This window comes from Gouania willdenowi, chromosome 10 (genome assembly GCF_900634775.1).
Source record: "Gouania willdenowi chromosome 10, fGouWil2.1, whole genome shotgun sequence".
Lineage (NCBI taxonomy): Eukaryota > Metazoa > Chordata > Actinopteri > Blenniiformes > Gobiesocidae > Gouania > Gouania willdenowi.
In genome coordinates, this window is record NC_041053.1 from 32,452,721 (window position 1) to 32,475,828 (window position 23,108).

The following is a 23,108-nucleotide window of genomic DNA, read 5'->3' on the forward strand; positions in this document are numbered from 1 at the left end:
AAGCTTAGAGAAAGCTTGTAAGAACATGGTTTAGTGTGTTGTGCTTTGCACTCATGCACATTTCAGAAGATGGACTTAAAAACCTGTCCATGTGGGGTTTGCTTCATAGCCCGCCAGGTATGCAAAAAAAATATGTTTACTTCTGGAGGAAAACATGATCATTTGTACATGGGGGTTTTTTGAGGATGTTGGATCAATTTTTAATTGGATCCATTCTGGCAAACCAACGTTTCCCGCTCAAAATAAAGAAATCAAAGATGGCCGCCATCCGTATTGCCAATTTGGATATTCATTCATAACTTTTGTTATATTTGACAAAGAAGTGTCGAGCTTAATTTGTGCCAGATCCTGCCTGAGCAAGATCCGACACATCTGAAAAAGATCTAAAAATTTTTAATGACCTAAATTAGGCTAAATTAGTGGTGACTCAGAGTGACAGACGGATGCGCTCGGTAAAGGGCGATTGTCCGTGCTTCTTTATCGCTGATTCATCATTCTTTTATTAAATATTTAGGTGAATTGATTGTTTGTGTTCACGTGATGTAATTGGTTCATTTAGTAAGCAAAGGGCACTTTAAAAAAATGTATTCTGTGACATTTTTGTCTCTCTCTCACTGCCACTGCCACGTTTGTTCCGGGACCTGATGAGGGTAAAAAAATGAAATAATATTTCCTAAAATACCAGATCCAATATGGCCGCCATCCATGCAAATTTCATTCTTACCATGACTTCCGTTCTGTTAGACGTAGAAACATGATCGTTGTGGCAAAATATAGGGTTTTGGGGACAAGGAAATCTCTGAAAATACTGTACATTGCATTCAGAGCAAGATATAAGATGGCCACCACAACACTTTACACCTGGAGAGGGTTAAATTGTGGCCTTTGCAGCCAAAAATGTATACGACAAAGATGACTTTTAAAGGGTGAATGCTTTGATTTAAACACCCATCAAAACATTGATTAATATATCTATTTTCATTTATGTCTCAGGAAGATTATATCCATTGTAATCCTGGTGCCTACATGCATAAGCATGAATCTATTGATATGTTTATTTTGTTGGGGTCAATTATAATTGTAATCGCTTAAATGATAACAGTAATTGTAATTGGAAAAACATGTTGCTGTTGTAGTTGTAATTTAATAGTAATTGAGTTCAGATAATTGACTTTTTAATTGTAGTTGGCATGGAAATTTTATAAAAACATATTTATCATTTAAACACCAACCTGTGGAACCACGTTACAGTTCTATGGCTTACACATACGTACCTAGCAATTATTAAAATATCTTTCATGTAAACTTTTTTCACATAAGTCACTTCTCTTGAGGATCATTTCAATATTAGAAAAACAAAAATTTAAATCAAAGGGTACATTGACAGAAAAAAATGGTCAAACACCCACACCAAAAATATTAATACCAATATTTTCATGGATAAAGAAGCCTAACAAGGTAACGAAGAGATGAAAAACAAATTCCATGATAGACAATATTTTTTAATGTACTTTACAGCTGATTTAAGACATTGGTCAAAACCGACCCATTATCAAAAGAGATGCTAACACAAGCGGAAGGCTATGTTTTATGGGGTTATTTATTTCAGGCTCAGTAATTGTAATTAATTGTAATCTAACTTTAGGAATTGAGTACGTAATTGTAATTGACTTTCAGGTGAAAAATAAAAATTGTCATTGTAACTGGAAAAAATGCTGGTCAACGTAATTGTAATTGAGTTGTAAATAAACATGGATAATTAAAGACATAATTGTAATTAAAAAATGTAATTGATCCCAACCCTGAAATGAACGTAACAAATGTTTCAATTATTTTCAGAATTGAAATATTGGTTTCCATTAAAAATGGATCTGTCTTCCAGAGGTGAACATTTTAGCCTAATATCGCTGCATATCTGCAGCTATAGTTTTCTTAATTACAATGAAAGCAGCTTCAAATGTTCCTATTAACCAGTTTAGACTGTTTTTGTCTGCGTGTGCAGGTTAACCCCCAGTATTAGGTTTTAAACTCAGCTGTCCTGCTCTCTAAGACAGGAGCTGATGGGTGTCTGATCAACTTAGTGAAGAAATACTCTGTTGCCTTTACCGGGCATCAAGGGAAGGCCAACTGCTGCTGACAGCTCAGAGACTGGGGACAGACAGCAAGTAGACAAGGCAACACAGGTTCACTGAGTTTTCTTTGAATTCGTTTTTCCCTCTGAGCTAAAGAAGAAGCTGGTCTCTGAGTGTTTGGAAAAAAGAGAAGATAAATCAGAGCTTATCTGTGATGAAAAAAAAGGTGTTCCGTGCCACTGGAAGATGATAAATCCAAGAATTTCAAAGTGGCAAATTAGTTTGCATCATAATGATGACCGGGGGGCAAATATATCTCTGTGATGGTATATTACATCATCTCTGTGGCTCCTCTTTTTCATAATCATATTATATCTCTGCCGAACAAACCAATTCTAGTAAATCTTTGTCATTGGCTGCATCTATAAAGTAGAAGCTTGGTTGACTGATGATGTTGGGCTGTAATGAAAGATCAGCTTCTGCTTTTAAATTGACCTTAGTTTATTAAGATTATTTTGGATTTTTTTATTTTTATTTTTTCAGGAAACAGGCCTTTTTAAAGAATTTTAAAACATTTAACATGCCAAAACTCATCAAATCAAAGTATTTAGTTATCTAAAGAAAATACATATTTAAAGAATGGTCTTCAGTTGAATAAATGATGTTTGTATTGACCAAAAAACACACATTCGTATATTACAAAGACATTCACATGCTCAATATTCCCATTGCGGAATTTACTTCACAGATGACAAAAAATAAATAGATAAATTGCTCTCAATTCTATAGTGTGCCGATTGTAAAAAAAAAAAAAAAAAAAATACATTAAAAAACGCATGTGAATTGTTTTGTTACTTTTGACCAGATTTACAGCAATATTTGTGAAATTTGTGATATTTTTTTTGTGCGTAAAAATATGATGTCAATGTTAAATCTAAATGTTAAATTTAAATGTAAATATAAATGTTAAATGTTAATTTAAATGTTACATTGAAATATACATGTTAAATCTAACTCTTAAATGTTAAATCTAAATCTATTCCGTCTATCGTTTTTTCAGTGAACTTTTATTTTGGTACTTCCGGTGAATTTTCATATTGGCTAAATATTTAGTTTCACACGTGACATTTAAATTTAACATTTAGATTGGAAAGTAACATTTAGATTGGAAAGTAACATTTATATTTGAAAGGAACATTTAGATTTACATTTAACATTTTGATTTAATATGCAGCATTTAGAAATAGATTTAACATTTACATTTAACATTGACATTGTATTTTTTACGAGAAAAGTAAAAATCACAAACATTGCTGTAAATCTGGGCAAAAGTTACATAATAAAAATTCCCATGTTTTTTAAACGTGGTTTGTTGCTAAATGTTGCAAAAAGTTGATGTTTATTATCCCATAAAATTCTAATACTTTTATGCCATGCTCCTGTTCATTACTTTGTAATTAAAGGAGGTAATTGTGCAGTAGTGTGCAGTCTCCTGTTGTCAGTGTGCTCAGGCATGTATTGTTTATCTAAGACATTCAGTTCAGGTGGTGAGTGTTTCCCAGGAGAGGAGGTTTGTGTTGATGCAGACAGAGAATGGAGAATTAGTAAAGGTGGCCTTTTACAGAGTAAATAAAAAACAAATACAAGAAAACACGTAAAGGTGGTGACTTCTAAACTCATTATCTGTTTAATCTTAACTTTATTATCCAGCATTTTTACTTTTCTTTCTGTAACATGTTCACGTTCCATCCAGGAGACAAACCTCTACTGCCATCTGTTGGGGTGGAATCACCCAATCATAACCCTCGAAACTCCCAACATTTGCTCAATCAAAGTGAGAATAAAGCTGTTATGAGGCTGTATTAAGTAGTTTGGAAGTTTATGAATAAAATGTGGCCATTCAGACCTTTTAAATGCATCAATGTTGATTAAAAACTTCTAAAAGCAGGTTGATTGAAAAAAAGTTATTTATTTTTTTTTTACAAAAATGTCTTTTTAATTGTACATTAAATGCTGAATGCTTTGAGGGTATTTTATTCCATATCAGAAGACTGGAGGAGAAATTACTACATATTTTATTATGTTTAATATTTAATTTGTAATTTTATATTTATTCCCATTTCCTTTGGGACTAAAACTAAATAAATGAACAAAAGTGAAGCTGAATCTGTTCAATGTTTTATTCTAAATCCATTGTGGTGATGCCGAACTAGTGTTGAAATGCTGAAGATTGCTTTACAGTGTAAATGTTTGTGTGTGTGCCTCATTTACAAGAATTAACATTGGTAATAATTCTCATAAGCCGATAATGACACTTGATCCAGCAGCAGAAATGATGGGAGTTTCTCAAGTTTACACCGATGTTGGTACATCTTTCATTCAGCTTATCAATATTGCACCGTTTAGATTAAGTTATTACATTACACTGTTTGACTCTATTTTGATAACATTTGTATTCTTAGTCTTTACATCAGCATCGTATTCATTACACTTACATAATAATCCTGTAGGAGAACCTTCATTATACTGGTGAATATGCAGGAATGTCACATGAACAGCAGATATGTTTAATAGCATCAAGCATAGAGGGGAGGAAAAATGAAAATTGTAAAACATGTAATGTATACAACTGAAGCCCGAGTAGAAATTTTCTGCATTTCAAATAGATTTTTTTTTCTGTTCTTGTCCATCTAAAATGATAAATCATTCATTCAAGGTCAACGTGTTGCATGTGCTACATGTGCTGAGCGTCCATGGTGTCCAGATATTTGGCTTCAATCATTCTAGGCAGCAAGCTGGTCCTGAGATGGAACACATAATAAAGACAAATGAACATTTAATGTTGTGGATGTCAGAAAACAATATTTTATGATAACAGTCTTTAATGCAGTTCAATTGCATTCTGTTGGTGTGAGACAAAAAATAGAAGCTCACAGGATTGATTTGTTGTCAGGGAGCATTTTTTTTGGAGATTTAAAGACATTTAAAGAAACTCAGTACCGGTGACTGTGTCATTACTAATGGTCGGACGATAAATTGAGCGACAAGATATCGCTTAAGATGAATTGTCAAGGGAACGAGTTGTATCGTGAATCGGGGCTCAGATAAGAAAAGTTCCTCCCTATCTACTGCACACCAGATTGTTATGGTTTTTGGTGTTTTTTATATTCATTTTTATTAAGTTGAAAAGATAATACTTAGAGTAAGTATGTATGTCCAGAGTTGAAGTCAAATAAAAACGTTGTTTTTTCAAATGCATTTTTTCTGTATCAGTGTATTATTCAACTGATACATTAGGGTTCGCCAAAAAAACACTTTTTCCAAGGAAAACACCCTCCCTGGAGGAAATCGTGTTCCTTTTGAGGTTAAAAAAAAAAGCATGCCAATTTTTTTTATTTTGATTTTGAAAATGATTCTCTAGGTTCCCACATGGCCCCTCAAATCTGATCAATGTTCATGAAATATGATATTGTATGCATGTGGAAATAACATTTCTATCATGCAAAATGTAAGAAATAGATGGAAATGAAACATATGGGACGTTTTACATCTTTCATTCAGTTTTATCTCTATCATTGTGTTATGTAACAGTTGTAGTTTTTACATGAAAATGATGAAATATCACATACCGTTAACCCATATAATTGTTTGCTAGAGCACCTACCCACTGTCTGTACTGGTTAGTGCCATCAGGTGATAACTTTTCATCACTGCCAGATAGGGTAACACGACAATATTTTCCCCATCCTTTTCTTAGGTGTCCAATTGAGAAGAAAGCCACTGGCCAGTGTAATCAAACTCATGCATTCTCTCATATATTATATGATAAATATTTTATTTATTTTTTTTACCCCAAAAGGAACACCATTTCCATCAGAAGTGTTGCCTGTTCTTTAACTTATAATAGAATAACTAATGTCCAAATCAGGTTGAACAAAACTATGGCTGGATGCAGCTTGATGGTATCTTGCTTTTTTGAATAATGAACATCATCTTTCATACTCAATAATTATAGTTTGCAATACAAACATCCTAGTGTTTCAAAAATCCAACTCAGAGCTACAGATTGATCATTTCTTCTCTGAAGAGAAGTTCACCTGACTTCTAGAGTCTCCTTGCAACATCCCTCACCCTTAAGACTCATTAGCATTCAACGCTGTGAAAGGCCTGATGATGAAGCAGCCTTTCTAATCAGCTCTGTAAAACATGCAGGGCATAGGACCTCTCAGACTGGACTTCGACACCTAGGTTCAGGGTATCATGCTAGATCCTATTAGCTTGTGGTCAGACAGAGATGCCTGTAGCTTTACTGTTGCCTCTGGTTATCTCACCTGATGGGAACCAGCAGGATCATCAGGAGGGGGAAGACCATCTTCATGTAGGGCAGAGGATACATGCCAAAAGCACACAGGATAATCAGCTGAATCATTTGCAGAGCTGTGAAGTAGTGGATCTTCCTCTGCGGCACACGGCGAATGTAGTGGGTGGGAGGATAAGACGTCTAAACAGAGAGAATGAGATGAGAATTAATGTTTAAAACTGTTTATTACGGCCTCAATTACTGTAAAAACAACCATCTTTTTAATGGACTTCAGCAACTCACTTTACTACACATACTATTCACTACAAACTATTACAGAAAAGGTGAAACCAGACTAATTTCCTTTCAATTCAATTGAACTTTATTTATATAGTGCAAATTATAACAAAAGTCATCTCAAAGTGCTATCAAAATATAAAATTTGTAAGAAAAAACAAAAAAACAACAAATCCACATGAACAAGCGTTAGCGACAGTGGGAAGGAACAACTCCCTTTAAATATAAAACTGAATTTATTTTTACATCAAAAAGTTTCAACCAGAGGTGTAAAGAGTACCGATATATCCTACTTAAGTAGAAGTAAGTCAAGTAAAAGTTACTTTCATCCCCCACGTTTATTTTTGGTATAAATATTGCCACGGTTCCCTATACAGTAAACATCCCCCGTATAAACTTAATAAGGCACAATTAGAAGTTGATTTATTTCCTACAAAGGCATCTGTATAAAAGAAGAGGTTTGTCAAAATGTACAATTATTTAAAAAAAATAAAATAACATCAATATATTCAATTTAAGATAAAAAAAAAAAAAAAAAAAATGTATCAGGCTCTAAGTATAGCTGCATTTATGAACAGAAAATAAAATCCATTCAATGCTTGTTTTGGCGCGGTGCATTACGTTTAATCTGATTGGTCGGCTATGATGTCATGCATTTGATTGTTGCCTGGTCATTTTTTGTAGTTTCACAATGTCCGTTGATCATTTTGAAACCAAAAATTATAACGTAACAAATTCCTTTACTTCATTTAAAACTTAAGTGCAAGTAAAATTACCGACGTAGAAATATACTCAAAAATGTGCAAGTACCCATAAAAGCAACTCATTTACAGTAATGTGAGTACACCTCTGGTTTCAACCAAGCTCATCACAATACTTTACTTTTCTTTTAAGTCATCAGCCTATAGAAAACCAACCCAAAGAATCAGATTCACATCTCGTTACATCCTGTCTGTTTACCTGTTCCTTTAACAGCAGGGCCATACGATCCACCATCTGGTTTCCATCTAAGGAAGTAGCAGCAATGTAAAGGAAGAGCCCGTAAAGCACAGGCTTGGGGATCCACTGCAAAGGTATTGGCAGCATGAACACAGACAGGCCGATCAGGATGTTGGCCACCAGTGAGGTCAGTCGTGTCTCTCTCACGCTGACGATACTATCAGGAACACACAAAAAGGCTTTGTTGTTGTGACCCATTCCTGCAACGTGAACACTGAATTGAGGCCGTTGGCAGTTTTCTTTTCATCCCTGGTAACTACAGATGGCCAAAATTATCGATATAATTTGCAATAAAATTTGGTATTGGTCGACATCGGTAACAGTTTTTCCACAGATATCGAGAAACCCATATTTGACGCGTCGTGGCAAAACCTAAGTTGGCTTGAGAGAAACAAAGAAAAAGCACAAAAATCTTACATTTCTGAGAAAATAGTTTTGTTTTTTTTCTTTGCTAAATATGTTAGTTGTAGTTATAAAAGCACTCCCTCATTCACCATATTGGAGGTTTTAAAACTGTAAACTTTGTCTTTGAAAAATGCTTTTTCATAGCAAGAATCCTGCTGAGTTGCTCCTAAACTTCATGGCAGTGAATTCAGGTGAGGGGGTGGGGTAGGGGGGGAGGGAACAGGGAGGAGAGACTCGAGGTGGTAAATGGAAAGGGTGGGGAAAAGTTGAATTCAAACAGTTGATCAACATACCGACTTTCTTTGGCTATACAAACACTTTTATTATTGGTTTGGGTCAAAAAACTACACCTTTCCTCTCAGATGGCTGCTCTGAATCTTTGAAGACCGTTTTCTCCCTTGTGTACTTTCGAGAGTGACATCACTTCTTTTGATTATTTTTTTTTTTTTATTTCTATGTGTGACATCATTGAAAAGCTGACTAGTCAATTAGTAGTCTTCAGAGGCCCTATTATGTTTAACAACAATATTATTTATTCTAAACGTTAATAATGGGGTTAATAAGGGTTAATGACATTTATTGTGGAATCACCACGCATTCTCTTTAAGAAAAAAATATCAAAAGTAATAAAAGTTAGTGTAAAATTTTGCCATGATTTGATGGATCAGTTATCAATACTGCACCAGACCTATAAACCTATAGACCCAGACCTAACAGATTTAAAAGTAAGTAAATTGTATTTATAAAGCGGTTTTCACAGGTAAAACCCACAAAGTGCTGTACAAACATTTAGTAAAGTACACGATTATCTGTCCTGGTCAGAATGTCTACGGCAAGCCAGATAAAAAGCACACTGATTACATACACCAAGGTCTCTGCACGGACTCCAACATGTTTTGACTAACGCTATCAGCAACACACATAAGCAGAGAGAGCACCAAACATCAGCAGATCCATAGAGAGACACACTTCTATTCTGGTTAATCTTTCTGTCATTTGCTGCAACCTTTGACAAATAAACTGTGTCCCCATCTGACCAAACAACCCTACAGCTTGACTTCATCTCTGTGTTAAAATTGGCAGAAAGAATTAAAAATCAGAAGGAAAAAAAAAAATAAATCAATGTTAATGGGCAAATATCCACTCTGTCCTCACGTTGAGTAGACGTGTCCATTCTCCACGTGCTGTTCCACTGTAGCAAGCTGACGGGCGTGCAAAGAAGAATGTGGAAAGGCAGCGTGCATCCATGGCAACCCCAGGCAGGACATGAGGATGTTGATAAAGCCAGTCAGAACTAAGTCCCAGTGGAACGCTGTGCCTTTTAGCAACCTGATAAGGACACACATGCACAAACACACACACGCACAAGCACACACACACACACATTTCAGCAGTGTTTATTTTGATAGTAGTGACACACTCCTATATAAATCTATTCAACAGTAACACACACTGTTGGAAAAGGGAGATAGTGTGAATAAGTTGTTTTCTCACTTGTGTTCAGGCACGTGTGTTAGCGAGATGACAATGTTCTGGTCGATAAAGATTAGCAGTGCAAGAAGAAATCCTAGCCCGACTGCACTGAGAGCATTCAGTCCTGACAGCTTTTCAAAATTAGGATATTTGAAGACTGGGCCATCATGAATGCTGAATACTGGAACTGTTTGGAGCAGAAGATTCAAAAAGAAGACATTATTAGCCTTTTTGTAAAATACATAAACATTCATCAGTCACCAGGGTTGAGGTCAGTTACGTTTTTCAATTAAGTCTTCAATTATCCATGTTAATTTACAACAACTCAATTATGATTACGGTGACCAGCATTTTTTTCCAATCACAATTATAATGATTATTTTCCCCCTGAAAGTCAATTACAATTACATTCTCATTACTAAAGTTCAATTACAATTTATCACAATTACTGAGCCTTTAATAAATCACCGTATTTAACTGAACCTTGCTCTTGTGTTAGCTTTCTGTCAGCATCTCATATGTCTTAAATCAGTTGTAAAATACAACTAATATCATCTAATTTGTTTTTTATCTCTTGGTTATCTTGTTAGGCTTCTTAATCAATGAAAATATTGGTATTAATACTATTTTTTGGTGTGGGCGTCTGAGCCTTTTTTCTGTCAGCATACTTCTGGAAATGGTAAAATGATCCTGAATAGAACTGACAGGTCGTGGGAAAAGTTGATATGACACATGTTTTAATAATTTCATCAGTAAGCCATAGAACTGTAACATGGTTCACCAGCTTTGTGTTCAATTAAATTCAGTTTTTGTCGAATTTCCATGAAATTCCATAGAAGTTTTCATAGAATTACAGTTATAAAGTTAATTATCTAATCTCAATTACATTTCAGCTATGATTACAACAGCAACCTAATTTTTTCAATTACAATTTCAATTGTAATTAATTACAAGTGTAATTGATTATCAATTATGTGATTACAATTTTAATTGACCCCTACCCTGTCAGACACTGTAAAAATGCCAATATTAGCTCTAAGCTTTACCAAACAATCTCTAGAATTCAACCTTTGACAATCCAGTTTAAAGTTCACTTTGAGATAATGTTTCCTCTTTTTTCCCTTATGCTAGAAGATTTATGAACAGTAAAAGGTGACATATGCCAAGCTGTGACTTATGTGAGTCTCAAGGGTGCTCTTATTTCCCGTGGGATATCTACTCACGCTTTATGTCAAGGAAAAGGTAGGATCCAATGAAGGAGAATATCACCACTGAGATGGGTAGAGCACAGTCAGACACCACCTCTCGGATTTTACTATTCAAGTATGGGCTGGAGGGGGAAAAAAAAAGGCAACACATATTATAAGTTTTGCAACTAATGTAATAAATTATACATGTAGTTTTACAGCATTTTTTTTTTTTTAATGTAGTTCTCATTTCCGTGTGAAATATGCTTCACCACACGTCATTAAAGTTTGCCATAAAGAGTAACAACGATATTCCATTATCCCTGGAGTCAGACGTCAAAATGCACAGTGGCAGCCTCGCGTTGCCTGATGTAGTAGAAAAAAAGGGAAATCAAATGACAACTTTCTACCTGACTCTTGAGACTCTCCACATTCAGTTTTGTGCACCATCAGCTGTTACCACATGTAGAGACACTTTTTTGTTGTTGTACCGGGCCGCAGAATTTTTTTTTTAATATAGTTTTTGCAATCGATTATACAAAAGTAGGTATGCATAAAGATTTTTGCGCTTTTAAAGAGAACACTCATGGTACCGGGGGCTTTAGAAATGTCATAATACCTAAGGTTGGAAGCACCAGGAAGAGTTTTTGTTTGTCTATATGTGCAGGTGAAACTATGGAACAGCCTGGATTTACATCAGAAGCAATGTATTCAGAGTTTTAAGTCACTTTACAAACATATGGTCTGGTTACAGTACAAGGAAATGGGGTTTAATGCAACTAATCTATGGCTAGTCTTGTTTTTATCTGTGAATGTGTTTTGCATTGTATTCTTGTTTATCTATTCTGTTTAGTGTTTGTTTATATATTTCTAGAAGTCCCAGCAGACGAGGAAGCAATATGATAAAGTTGTATAATTAAGAAATGGGGGTGGGATTCAGTAAGTCTTTCTTCTTTCCATTCCTTTTCGAGCAAACGTGTTATTGCAATTATAAGTGTGCATGGATTGTACATATTATTTTTGAACGTCTTTGTTCTTTCTGTTGAGGTTTCCTTGTACACAAAGAGTTTTTGTTCCTTTTGTTTTCCTTTTTTCCGCTGCTCGAAACAAACAAATATATTAATGTAAAATGAATAAACTTAAAGATATATCAGTTCAAAAGGAAAAAAAAAAATCGATACCAGAGACTATTTAAATGAAAAAGTACACATTAAAAGATCACATAAAAAACAAAAAACGATAGTTTTGTTTCTTTTTCATTCTTGATGCATGAAGTGTATCGTGCACATTTACTGTATATTTTGAATTTCCATCTTGCTTAGAGTTGGTCTTTTCAGTGCTTGTTGTGTTGCTAGTTTGATTTTGCTAAGTGTAAGGTGTTTTTTAGGTTTTCAGCTGATCGACTCTTCCCAGTGAGCTTAAGTCAGATAAATCCAACTTCACATGATGCTGTACCTCCTTTTGATGACATAAAGTGCATAACCCAGCCACAAAGTCCCCAGCATGAGCAGCAGGCAGAGGATGGGTCTTTCTCTTGTACATAATACAAAAGTCTCATCCAGAAAAATGGGCGGCTGGCCTTGAGTGTTTTTCAGCATAGATTCAGTCTCATTATGAGGCGTGGGCGTGTTTGCAGTCTGGTTTAATTCCTCCAGAATGTGATACATTTGTTGAAGCACCACTGTGCTGTTGTCGGTCCCCAGTATGGGTCCATGGTAGTACTCGTTAAAAACTAAAGAGGAAAAATAGAAAGAGGAAAGGGAAGACAGAGGACAAAGTGAAAGACTGGTATTTGAATTCGATATTTTTTTTCTTATATAAGCCTTTACCCTGGGTTAAGACGAGGACAAATATTTATAAAACCATAAATTGTGTATTATGTGTTGTGTTATGAAAGGGTTTTGTCAACAATCTTTGCATACATGTAGCACATTATTGGTTATATTTTGTCCTTTTCTGCTTTTTAATGCATATACAATTTGTTTTCAGTTTATTTGTTTGTTTCAGTCTAAGAAAAAAAATATTCCAACATAAATCACAATTTAAAAATACATAACAAGACCGAAACAGGCAGAAGCAAAAATGCTTATATGCCCAAATATAAATAACATTCAAGTTACCTTTTCTAATAACACATACAAAAGAAATGCAAGCATTCAACAAGTACATTAGAGTTACCTTTTTTAAAATAATGCAAAAAAAAAAAAAAATAATAATAATAACATATATTCACACACACATGTACTGGTGTACTGGTTCTTTCCTTTAAATTTCTACTGCTTCACATAACTCACTAAAATATATTGTGACATTTTCTTTTTGAAATCAGTGTGTCACTCATTTTAGTTTTTTTATCAACAGTATTCCACAAATGAACTCCTAGAAAAGACAGAAATCTTTGTTTAACTTCTAATCTTGCTTTTGGTCAAATAAACATAAATTGATCTCTTAGGCTGTATTTGCTGGTCTGTGGTGAGAAGTATTTTTGAATGCCTTCTGGAAGTATTTATTTTTGCTTTGAACATTATCTGTGTATTTAGAATTTCATACGTTTTGATTTAACAAATAATGGATGTGTGTAGTCATAATATTCTGCTTTGTTTATCAATTGAACGGCCTTTTTTTGTAATAAAACAATATAATTGATTATGGTTTTAAACAATGACTCATTTCCTAGTATATTGGCTGGGTTCTATCAATGTTAGCAGTGTCCATGTTTAATGTAGTCCGAAAACGATCGCGCCCACAATCGACCTTTGCTCAACTCACTTTTGACTGTGCTTTTCACTGCATCCACCACGAATGCAATGGAGATAAACAATGCAATAACTTCCTCTGTTGACCTGTGGAGACAAGAGCACGATCACTTGGCTTGTTATCAACACTGTGCTTTCCATGCACGCATAGACAAAACAACCCATCTGAGACATAATAAAGCATTAGATAACCAAAGTAAACATTAAACAAAACAAAAGATTGGGAAGGAAATCAAATGTCGGAATAAAAGTAGTTTTAGTATCTGAAATTTTCCTCCAGAGCAGAGATGGGCAACTTCTATCAGAGCAGGGGCCACAGAAATGTGATCGTTTGATCCAAGGACCAACACTTAGAATAATCACTCATCTAAGAAGCAATACAGGAACGATTTTGTTGCTGTTTTGTGTTTTTGAAGTCATTTTGTGTAGTTGTTCTTGCAGTTTGTTTAATTTATTATAATTTTTGAGTATTTCTGTTCTCATTTTGTGTAGTTTTTTATGTTTTGTATATTTTTTTTGTTATTTTCGTAGTCATTTGTGTGTTTTTGGATAATGGATTTTGATCATCTTAGCTGTCTCTTGTGTATATTTTGTCATTTTATAACTTTCCAAGTTTTTATGGATTCATTTTGTGTATTTTAATTGTTTTAATATTTCTTGCAAATTAAATAATTTATTGTCATTTTGAGTATTTTTCTTCTCACTTTGTGTATTTTTCTGTTAATTTCTGTTAGTTTTCATGTGCTTTTGGAGTAATTTTGATTATTTTAATTGCCATTTGCATATGTTTTGTCATTTTATGTATTTTTACATAACTTTGTTAGTCTTTATAGATTTCTTTAGTCTATTTGAATTTTTTTAGTTTTTGTTACCAATTTGCATAATTTATTGTCATTGTGTGTATTTCTGTTATCATTTTGTGTACTTTTGACTGTTATTTATATTTTTCCAAACATTTTTGTGTATTTTTGTAGTCATCTTCTGTGTTTTTGGAGTGATTTTGATTACTTTAGTTGTCTTTTGTGTGTTTTTTTGTACTTGTGCATTTTTTTTTTAATAATTATTTATGTTTCTATAGAGTAATTGATAATGTTAGCATTTTTTGGGTGAGGAGTAAAGATATAGTGGGGTTAGGTAGGGTTAGGGTTTAGGATTAGGGTTAGGTAGGGTTATGGTAATGAAGGGTTGAGGTTAGGGTTAGAGTCACGAAGAATACTTAATGACAGCCTTCATGACACCTAATTCATGCTAATTACAGGTGTCGTGTCATAATTTATGTATGAAACCTCATGTAAAGTGTGACCGAATTATTTTGTATATTTTTGGTGTCATTTTGTGCGTTTACTCCAGTGCTGCACAAAATTAGTCCGAGAGCCACATCCCGGCCCACTAGTTGCCCATGTCTACTCTAGTACGTGACTACTAAGTGCATGGTTGAGGCTCACCCAGTATAAACGAAGTGAGACACTTGGGTTTGTGGTTTGTGATGGAGCAAATGTTAAATCCTGTTGTGACCTCACCGCTTAAAGAGCTTCATCATCAGGCTGACATTGAACAAGCCTCCGAGGATGAGGAACAAACTGTTCCATAAACCGATGCAGGCGTAGAAAGCGTCAAAGTCGAGGTCATAGTCATCACAGACACCCCTGATAACTGGAAGTTGATCACACAAGCCCAAATCAACAACACAAATATTGGACTTTGCATTTAACGTGTCCTAGTTGTTGTCTAAAAAACACATTTGACTTATATCTCTGATTCAGGCCATTCATTCTGTTTAAATGTTTAATTAAATACAAACCGCTAATGAAGATGGCCAGCGGTGCAGTGGTCAGAGGAATGACGAGTGGAGAGCCAGCAAACAACGCATAAATCACACCACCAATGCTCTGACCAACAATAGTCTTCTGAACGTCTGTACAAAAAAAATTGAAACAAAAGCATTGAATGTGCATATTTTCAGGGGAAAGTATTTTTCATTCTTCTAATATATCCCTTGGCTGAGAAATGTACATTCTTCTGTCAGATAGAATAGTCCGTACCTATTTCCCCTCGAGTGCTTTCATCATTCAGAGAGCCAAAGGCAATCGCAGGCAGCAGAATAGCAATGTAGAGGAAAATGGCTGTGGTGGTGTACTTTAGGAGACAACGATCCTTGCCAGTCATACCTGGATGGATTATACAAACTATTACTACTTTTTTATACAGACACAGCAGAAACCATTGTACTGAAGTCAGAAGTCATTGTTCGTACCGTCTGTAAAGTCTGAAGGGTACAACGGCAGTCTGCGCCGAAGGTCAGTATAAACACCTTTGCCAACTTTAAACAAATCACAGCACTGTGAAGAGAAATGCAAAAGGAAAGTCAGGGACAAGAAAGCAGCAGCAAATGTGAAGGACAAAACATTTTTTTTTTTGTCGGAGGAAACAACCCCAGGCCACTGTAATTAATTTGCTATGACTAGGAGGAGATTTAAAAAAAAAAAAAAAACTGATTTTTTTGCAATGCACTAAAAAGCTTAAGAATGATGAAAATAAAGTCAAGGACAAAAGGATCTGGGAATAGAAACCTGCCTAACCCTGCAGTCTCCCATCAAAAATGAGTCATTGAGAAGAGCCAGATGAGTTGGCTTGGGCACATAATTAGGATGCCCCCCCAGACCCTCTCTAGTGAGGCGTTCAGCACATCCCTCCAGAAGGAGACTTCGAGGAAGACACAGGACACACTGGAGAGACTATGTCTCTTGACTGGCCTGGGAACGCCTCGGGATCCCCCCGGAAGAGCTGGAAGTCTGGGCCTCCTTGCTAAAGATGTTGCCCCCGCGACCCGGCAACGGATAAGCGGAAGAAAATGGATTTGACCCATTCCTCCATGCAGATCTCCTCTAGAGCAGTGATGTTTTGGGGCTGTTGCTGGGCAACATGGACTTTCAACTCCCTCCAAAGATTTTCTATGGGATTTAGATCTGGAGACTGGCTAGGCCACTCCAGGACCTTGAAATGCTTCTTACGAAGCCACTCTCGCGTTGCACGGGGTGGGTGTTTGGGATCATTGTCTTGACCCAGCCACATTTCATTTTCAATGCCCTTGCTTATGGAAGGAGGTTTTCACTCAAAATTTCACGATACATGGCCCCATTCATTCTTTCCTTTACACGGATCATTCATCCTGGTCCCTTTGCAGAGAAACAGCCTCAAAGCATGATGTTACCACCCCCATGCTTTACAGTAGGAATGGTGTTCTTTCTCCTCCAAACACGACGAGTTGAGTTTTTACCAAAAAGTTCTATTTTGGTTTCATCTGACCATATGACATTTGCCCAATCCTCTTCTGGATCATCCAAATGCTCTCTAGCCAACTTCAGACTGGTCTGGACATGTACTGGCTTAAGCAGGGGGACTCGTCTGGCTCTGCAGGATTTGGGTCCCTGGCAGCGTAGTGTGTTTCTTGCTCCCACAGTTGATTTCTTCATTCCAAGCTGTTTACCTATTGCAGATTCAGTCTTCCTAGCCTGGTGCAGGTCTACAATTTTGTTTTTGGTGTTCTTTGACAGCTCTTTGGTCATGGCCATAGTGAAGTTTGGAGTGTGACTGTTTGAGGTTGTGGACAGGTGTCTTTTATACTGATAACGAGTTCAAACAGGTGCCATTAATACAGGCAACGAGTGGAGGACAGAGGAGCCTCTTAAAGAAGAAGTTACAGGTCTGTGAGAGCCAAAAATCTTGCTTGTTTGTAGGTGACCAAATACTCATTTTACCAAGGGATTTACCAATTAATTCATTAAAAATGCTACATAGTGTCCCTCAATTTGTCCCTCATAGTTGAGGTAAGCCTATGATGAAAATTACAGGCCTCTCTCATCTTTTTAAGTGCGAGAACTTGTACAATTGGTGGCTGGCTAAATACTTTTTTGCCCCACTGTAAACAATGACATTAACTATAGAGTAAGACTTTTACGTCATGTGCAAAAACTTAAAGCAATACATTTTTATATTATACAGTATATTTATATATGTTCAGGTTCTGCCTTTCAATACACTTTGCAGTTTTTGATGATGGTATTTATTTTTCTTTATCACTCTCTTGTAATTCCCACTTTTAAAAACAGACATCTCATCTCTCTTTAATTTATAAGTGGGCATAATTAAGTCCTTCATTATCCCACGGCGCAGCAAACATTCAGCTGCCAGGTCAGTAAAAAAAAACATGTTGGCAGCTTTTAAAATCTGTCACCCCAGCTGCCTTTTCCCATTTCTCAAGCTCAATTAATAAAGTGTGGAAACAGACACTCAAATAATCAGGTTCAACTACTTTAGTGCACCACAACTATTGTATATGTGTTTGGTCTCACTGGTGAAATATACAGGTTATTTCCTAATCTGGAAATACAGGAAAAACAGATGATTGGTTGCTTCATCTTATTTTTTTATTTTTTTTGGAAATTGCAATTGGAAATAGTTTTTGATATCTTTATGGTTGTCAAATGTGTACTGGTTGCAGCAAACATCAGCATATCTCTCGATTAAGACAATGTTCATATTTGCTTTCTTTAATACACACCTTGAGTGACTTGCCTTTACGTGGATCTGAATCCACTTCTTCCTCTTCTTCGAACAACTTCTCAGTGACTACAGAAAGCTGTTGGCGCTGGTGGATGAGTTCCTGTTTGAACTCCTCTTGAGTGTTTGTCTCCAGAAGTTTCTGTCTGAAGGAGATGTCGGCGAACATTGTTGCAAATGTTCTTCCCAGTTCAATGGCTGTCTTTGTGCTTTTCTGAAAAACATTACGAGATAAGTGGATTCAGCTTTCTCATTTTTTCATTTTAACAATGTTTATTTGTTTTTGTTTTGTTTTTATTGTATCTGATGCCTCTTGGTCGGTTGATCCGTGGTTTTAAAAATGTGTCTTATCATTTTTATGCTGACGATATCCAGTTGTACTGCTCCTTTAATGACTCAGAGTTTCACTTTTTATCAGAGTTCTTAGATTGTATATCCTGTATCAAAAACTGGCTGTCATCAAATTATCTCCAGATAAATTCAAACAAAACAGAAACTCTGATCATTGCTCCTGATAAAAACATCCCTCTAATTAAAAACTCCCTTGGTGATCTGGGCTCATCTGTTAAAACCAGCCTCAGAAACCTTGGGGTTGTTTTTGATTAGTCCATGTCTTTGGAGGGACATTGTCGTCAATTGACTAAAAACTGTTTTTACCACCTGAGAAATATCTCTAAAGTGAGGCATCTATTATCAAAATCAGATCTGGAACTGGTCATACACGCATTTATATCATCTCGTATTGACTACTGTAATTCTGTTTTTACTTGTTTTAATAAGTCGACCCTAAACAGACTCCAGATCGTTCAGAACGCTGCTGCCAAACTTTTAACTGGTGCTTCTAGAACATCTCATATTACCCCCATTCTTGCTACTCTGCACTGGCTTCCAGTTAAGTTTCGCATAGAATATAAAATATTAGTTCTCACGTTCCGAGCATTACATGGTCAGGCCCCTAAATATATCTCGGACTTGTTGTGCCCCTACTCATCAGGGCGATGCCTTCGGTCTTCAGGTCAGGGTCTCCTAAAGACCCCAAAAACTAAATTTAAAACCAGAGGAGACCTGGAGTTCCAGGCTGTAGCTCCCAGACTCTGGAATAACCTGCACCAGTCTCTCAGGGAGCTCAACTGTGTGGACACTTTTAAAAAAACTGCTGAAGACTACACTTTACAGTAAAGCTTTTAGTTAACTGGATTTTAATTTTTATTCGTCCTTTAATGTTGCTGTTCTTATGATATTTATGCACTCTTGTTTTATTATTCTATTGTGTTGCACTTGTACTTTTACCACAACTCTGTACAGCACTTTGTGATTTTATCTGCAAAAAGCGCTTTATAAATAAACTACTTTCTTTCTACTTCTTTCTTTCTTTTTTGTTTTTTTTTTTAAGTGGACAAATAGTGAACACATCTTGGTTTCTTAGAAGATGACACTCTTGATTAAAATATTAAATTCACAAATTAAAGTGCACTAAAAACAATATTTCATTTTAATAAATCAAAATTGGTTAATGAGTTTATTTCTTAGTTGATAGCTTCTGCTGCATGCAAGTATGAAACAATAAACTGAGCCTTTGGGCTGAGTGCTCACTGTTTATCACCTCTGTAGACATTATTGTGTTGTTATAGTGTATCTACACCCTGAATGGAGTGTTTTCAGTATTGTTCGTCTTGCAAATCTAATGTGATCCAGCATTTCAAGGTCATGAGAGAAAGGAGGTAGATGCAAGGATCTGCAACCTGCGGCTCTGGAGCCTCGTGTGGATCTTTGACTCTTTTGCAATTGCTCCCTGTAGCTTTAAAAAATATATTAAAATAATGAATTTCTTATTTCCTACAGAAAGTGTTGATGATTAATGACATTAACTTCAAAAAAATTATGATAAAACAACTGGCTAAGCTAAAAATAAATCACGTTGTGCAATAACTCTGCCACCTTCATGCGTCAACTTCTGCAACCTCTACAAACTTTCCTTGCACCTATGGCTAACCTTAACTTTTAAATCCCTTGTAAGATAACTAGACTAACAAAAAGACTATTCTGGAAGAAAATAAAGATTGTATTAGTGTGGGGAAAGATGTATTTCATTGCCAACATGCACATGGTTAGCACATGGTTTTATATTTGTAGGCAACATATTTTATTTTTATTTGGTAATGAACAAAATTGCTCTTTAAAAAATCATGAAACATGAAACACTTAATGTATGATTAAACAGTAACCACAAAACTACATTTTCTGCTGAAAACAAATGTGTGGCCTGTCCAGCTCTTAAAATTTTAGTCAAAATATTTAAATTTTGTTTTGTCAAAATGTAAGAGTGACTGTTCACTATGGATTTAAACCTGGATATTAGAATCAAATTTTGAGATTGGCTGAGAATGGTAGTTTGTGACGTTTTCTTCCATCACAAACCACCACTGTTGGCTCCGCCCCTCCTATAAAAACTAGTACCTGCCGACTCTGCAATATGTGGAGAGTAGCTCGGATCGGGAGACTTGTGAATAGAGAGAAATGGTGAGTAGAGAGTTGTTAGCATAGCATTGCATAGATTGTTCTTTGGAGATTTTATAGCATAAACTGGTGGGCGTGCCTTAACGGTTTCAAGAGCCCCGCCCATAAGCAAGGCCATTTCCAGCCTAGACACACGTCAGCAAATCCTCAGTGTTTAGTTTCTCTTTAAGTCTATTATTATTGCAGTATAATAACCACTGCAGCACTAAAATGGTGTCTCCTTTTGGGCTTATTTTCTTGCTAGAGTTTGCATGATGTCCTAGTCTTCCTTCCACAGTCCAAAAGTATTTTTTGTTGTTCAATGGTATGTATAGCTAGTTAAAAGTTGGTACAGTATCTGTAAAAGCAAGTGTTCTTTCCAGTACCGATGGCAGCATTACTTCCCTTGCCATAGAAGTTGTCACTGTTTAAATGTTGGTGTTAACATTTTAAAAACAACCCTCACCGTTTTTGGTGGAGCGAGGATGAGGATGACGTAGCGAGCCTCGCAGCAGTTCACTCCCCAGTTCTGTGGCCTCTCCAGCCGAGCGATGCATACATGGCGTCTCTGCAGCTTCCTCAAATTTGTTCTGAGTTAATAGCAAAGAACAATTATTTCCAAAGTCAGTGGCGTGTGCATAGAATGATTGATTGTGCTGATTTCTGTATTGGCAGGTGTGAATTGGATCCTCACATGTTTTTGTGCTGTCAGCAGAAATAGAAATAATTCTTTCGAAAAAAGTTTATTTGAGTTTAGTAGGCTTGAGGAGCCTTAGATCAGGGGTGTCAAACTCATTTTAGTCCAGGGGCCAAAAACGGACCGGTTTGATCTCAAGTGGGCCACAGACCTTTGGCAAAGAAAACGAGTAATTTCAACACTAATGTGCCCTAGTTTGCACTTCCACGTATAAATAAAATACTAAATATGTAAGGCACCAACAATATTTAAGCAATAAGTGACGGACATTACTCCCTGCAAGATCTTTACTTTAAATTTCCTTGATTATTTGACCAATTTTTATCTAATTTTGAGGACATTCTGTCGACTAATTTGGGGAAAATGGCAAAATTTTGGAGAAATTAAGAGTCAAAAACGGAATGTCATGTGATATGCACGGGAAAACTGTGAGCCCTGTGGATGTTGTAAAGTTTCATTGAATTTGTGTACTTGGAGAGATTGATAGATCTACAACTGTGGGCCAAATCGGATGCTCTAAAAGGCCGGATTAGGCCCCCGGGCCTTGAGTTTTACACGTGCATTAAATACTGAGTTTGTTTTAGTAATGCAGTCAAACTCACAGAATACAAAGCCAAGACTGCTGGTAGTGAATCCCAGTAGGAGTGGAAGATACACCTTGAATGGTTTCTGACAGAAGGTGAACTATGAAAGACAACAAACACAGAAATGATCTACTGGTTATTCTTTCTTTTGGCCCCCATTCTTAAATTAAAATGTAAAATTAAAACTTTTCGCCCACCATCTATATCTTTACCCCCTGCATCTGTGAACAGGGAGTTCATGACCTCATCCACGTCACAGTCCCCATCTCCAAGCTCCACTACGTGTGCCAGCATTTGTCTCAGGACTTCATCCAGAGTGGCAGACTTTTCATCCAGAAGGATGCTGGCCTGGGCCAGAAACCCGTCCAGGTCTCTGTGAGCCCGCACCTCCTCCTGGAAGTCCATGGGCTTCACATACTGGTGGGAACAAGAGCAGGTAGAAGCTGATCAAGAAACATTTAAATAGAAAAATTCAGCTTTTGCTTTCAGAAATACGACTGCCCATAGATTCAAATATTACAAAAGTTTGTCTTACTTTCCGAGTTGTGTTCAACAGCCCAAATCCAGGCCCTTCATGATCTGTAATTTCAGTGCGAGATGAACATTTAAAGTCACATGCATGCACTGATATTTCAGATCTGGATTGTTTACTATGACCTAAAAAGTTGTGAATGTTCCAACAAGAAAGGTTGGTTTAGCTGGGTAGTAGTGTCAAAGTACTACTGTATGTTGTAATGCTTAGATAAAACATTGACACCTGAAGTATTGTTCTGGATCGTGTTGTCATAGATGAGATCTTTGAAGGTCGGTGAAATCTGCCCACAGTCCTCCTGCTCCCCATCCTTTAGTTCTGTACAAAAGACACAAACCAAACCAGAACAGTCCAGTAGAAAGTAAGAACCTTCTTAATTTGTGTATTTATTTTAGGAACTGTCTGCAGTATAGTAATAACCTAATGACCAATGACCATGGTTGGAGTCAATTATAATTGTAATTGGGTAATTGATCATTAATTACAAGTATGGAATTGTAATGGAAACAAATCTGTTGCTGTTGTAATTGAGTTCAGATAATAGACTTTCTAATTGTAATTGACATTGAAATGTTATGAAAACTTTTCAATTACCGTTTCATTCAACACTGCACTGGCTTCCAGTCAGTTTTAGGATTCAGTTCAAGATACTGTTGATGGTTTTTAATTGTCTGAATGGGTTGGCCCCATCCTACCTTTCGGAGCTTTTGTTGTTTCGTGATCCAGGTCGAACACTGAGATCCTCCAATC

General features: G+C 36.1%; 1 protein-coding gene across 1 annotated transcript in view; it reads right to left on the reverse strand.

Annotated features, from left to right (window-relative positions):
* Window positions 1-3,736: 3,736 nt before the first annotated feature.
* The window catches only part of LOC114471451 (sodium bicarbonate transporter-like protein 11), a 37,560-nt gene continuing 18,188 nt past the window's right edge, over window positions 3,737-23,108 (reverse strand). Inside the window, exons 3-20 of the mRNA XM_028460274.1 lie at window positions 22,584-22,676; window positions 22,362-22,405; window positions 22,024-22,243; window positions 21,845-21,926; window positions 21,012-21,135; window positions 18,051-18,263; window positions 15,744-15,828; window positions 15,532-15,657; window positions 15,291-15,404; window positions 15,010-15,142; window positions 13,503-13,576; window positions 12,189-12,465; window positions 10,770-10,876; window positions 9,568-9,733; window positions 9,229-9,402; window positions 7,630-7,825; window positions 6,404-6,573; window positions 3,737-4,873 (exon numbers count right to left, since the gene is read on the reverse strand). Coding sequence (XP_028316075.1) covers window positions 4,807-4,873; window positions 6,404-6,573; window positions 7,630-7,825; window positions 9,229-9,402; window positions 9,568-9,733; window positions 10,770-10,876; window positions 12,189-12,465; window positions 13,503-13,576; window positions 15,010-15,142; window positions 15,291-15,404; window positions 15,532-15,657; window positions 15,744-15,828; window positions 18,051-18,263; window positions 21,012-21,135; window positions 21,845-21,926; window positions 22,024-22,243; window positions 22,362-22,405; window positions 22,584-22,676 — 2,465 coding nt within the window. The 3' untranslated portion in view covers window positions 3,737-4,806. The remainder of the gene's footprint in view (window positions 4,874-6,403; window positions 6,574-7,629; window positions 7,826-9,228; window positions 9,403-9,567; window positions 9,734-10,769; window positions 10,877-12,188; window positions 12,466-13,502; window positions 13,577-15,009; window positions 15,143-15,290; window positions 15,405-15,531; window positions 15,658-15,743; window positions 15,829-18,050; window positions 18,264-21,011; window positions 21,136-21,844; window positions 21,927-22,023; window positions 22,244-22,361; window positions 22,406-22,583; window positions 22,677-23,108) is intronic.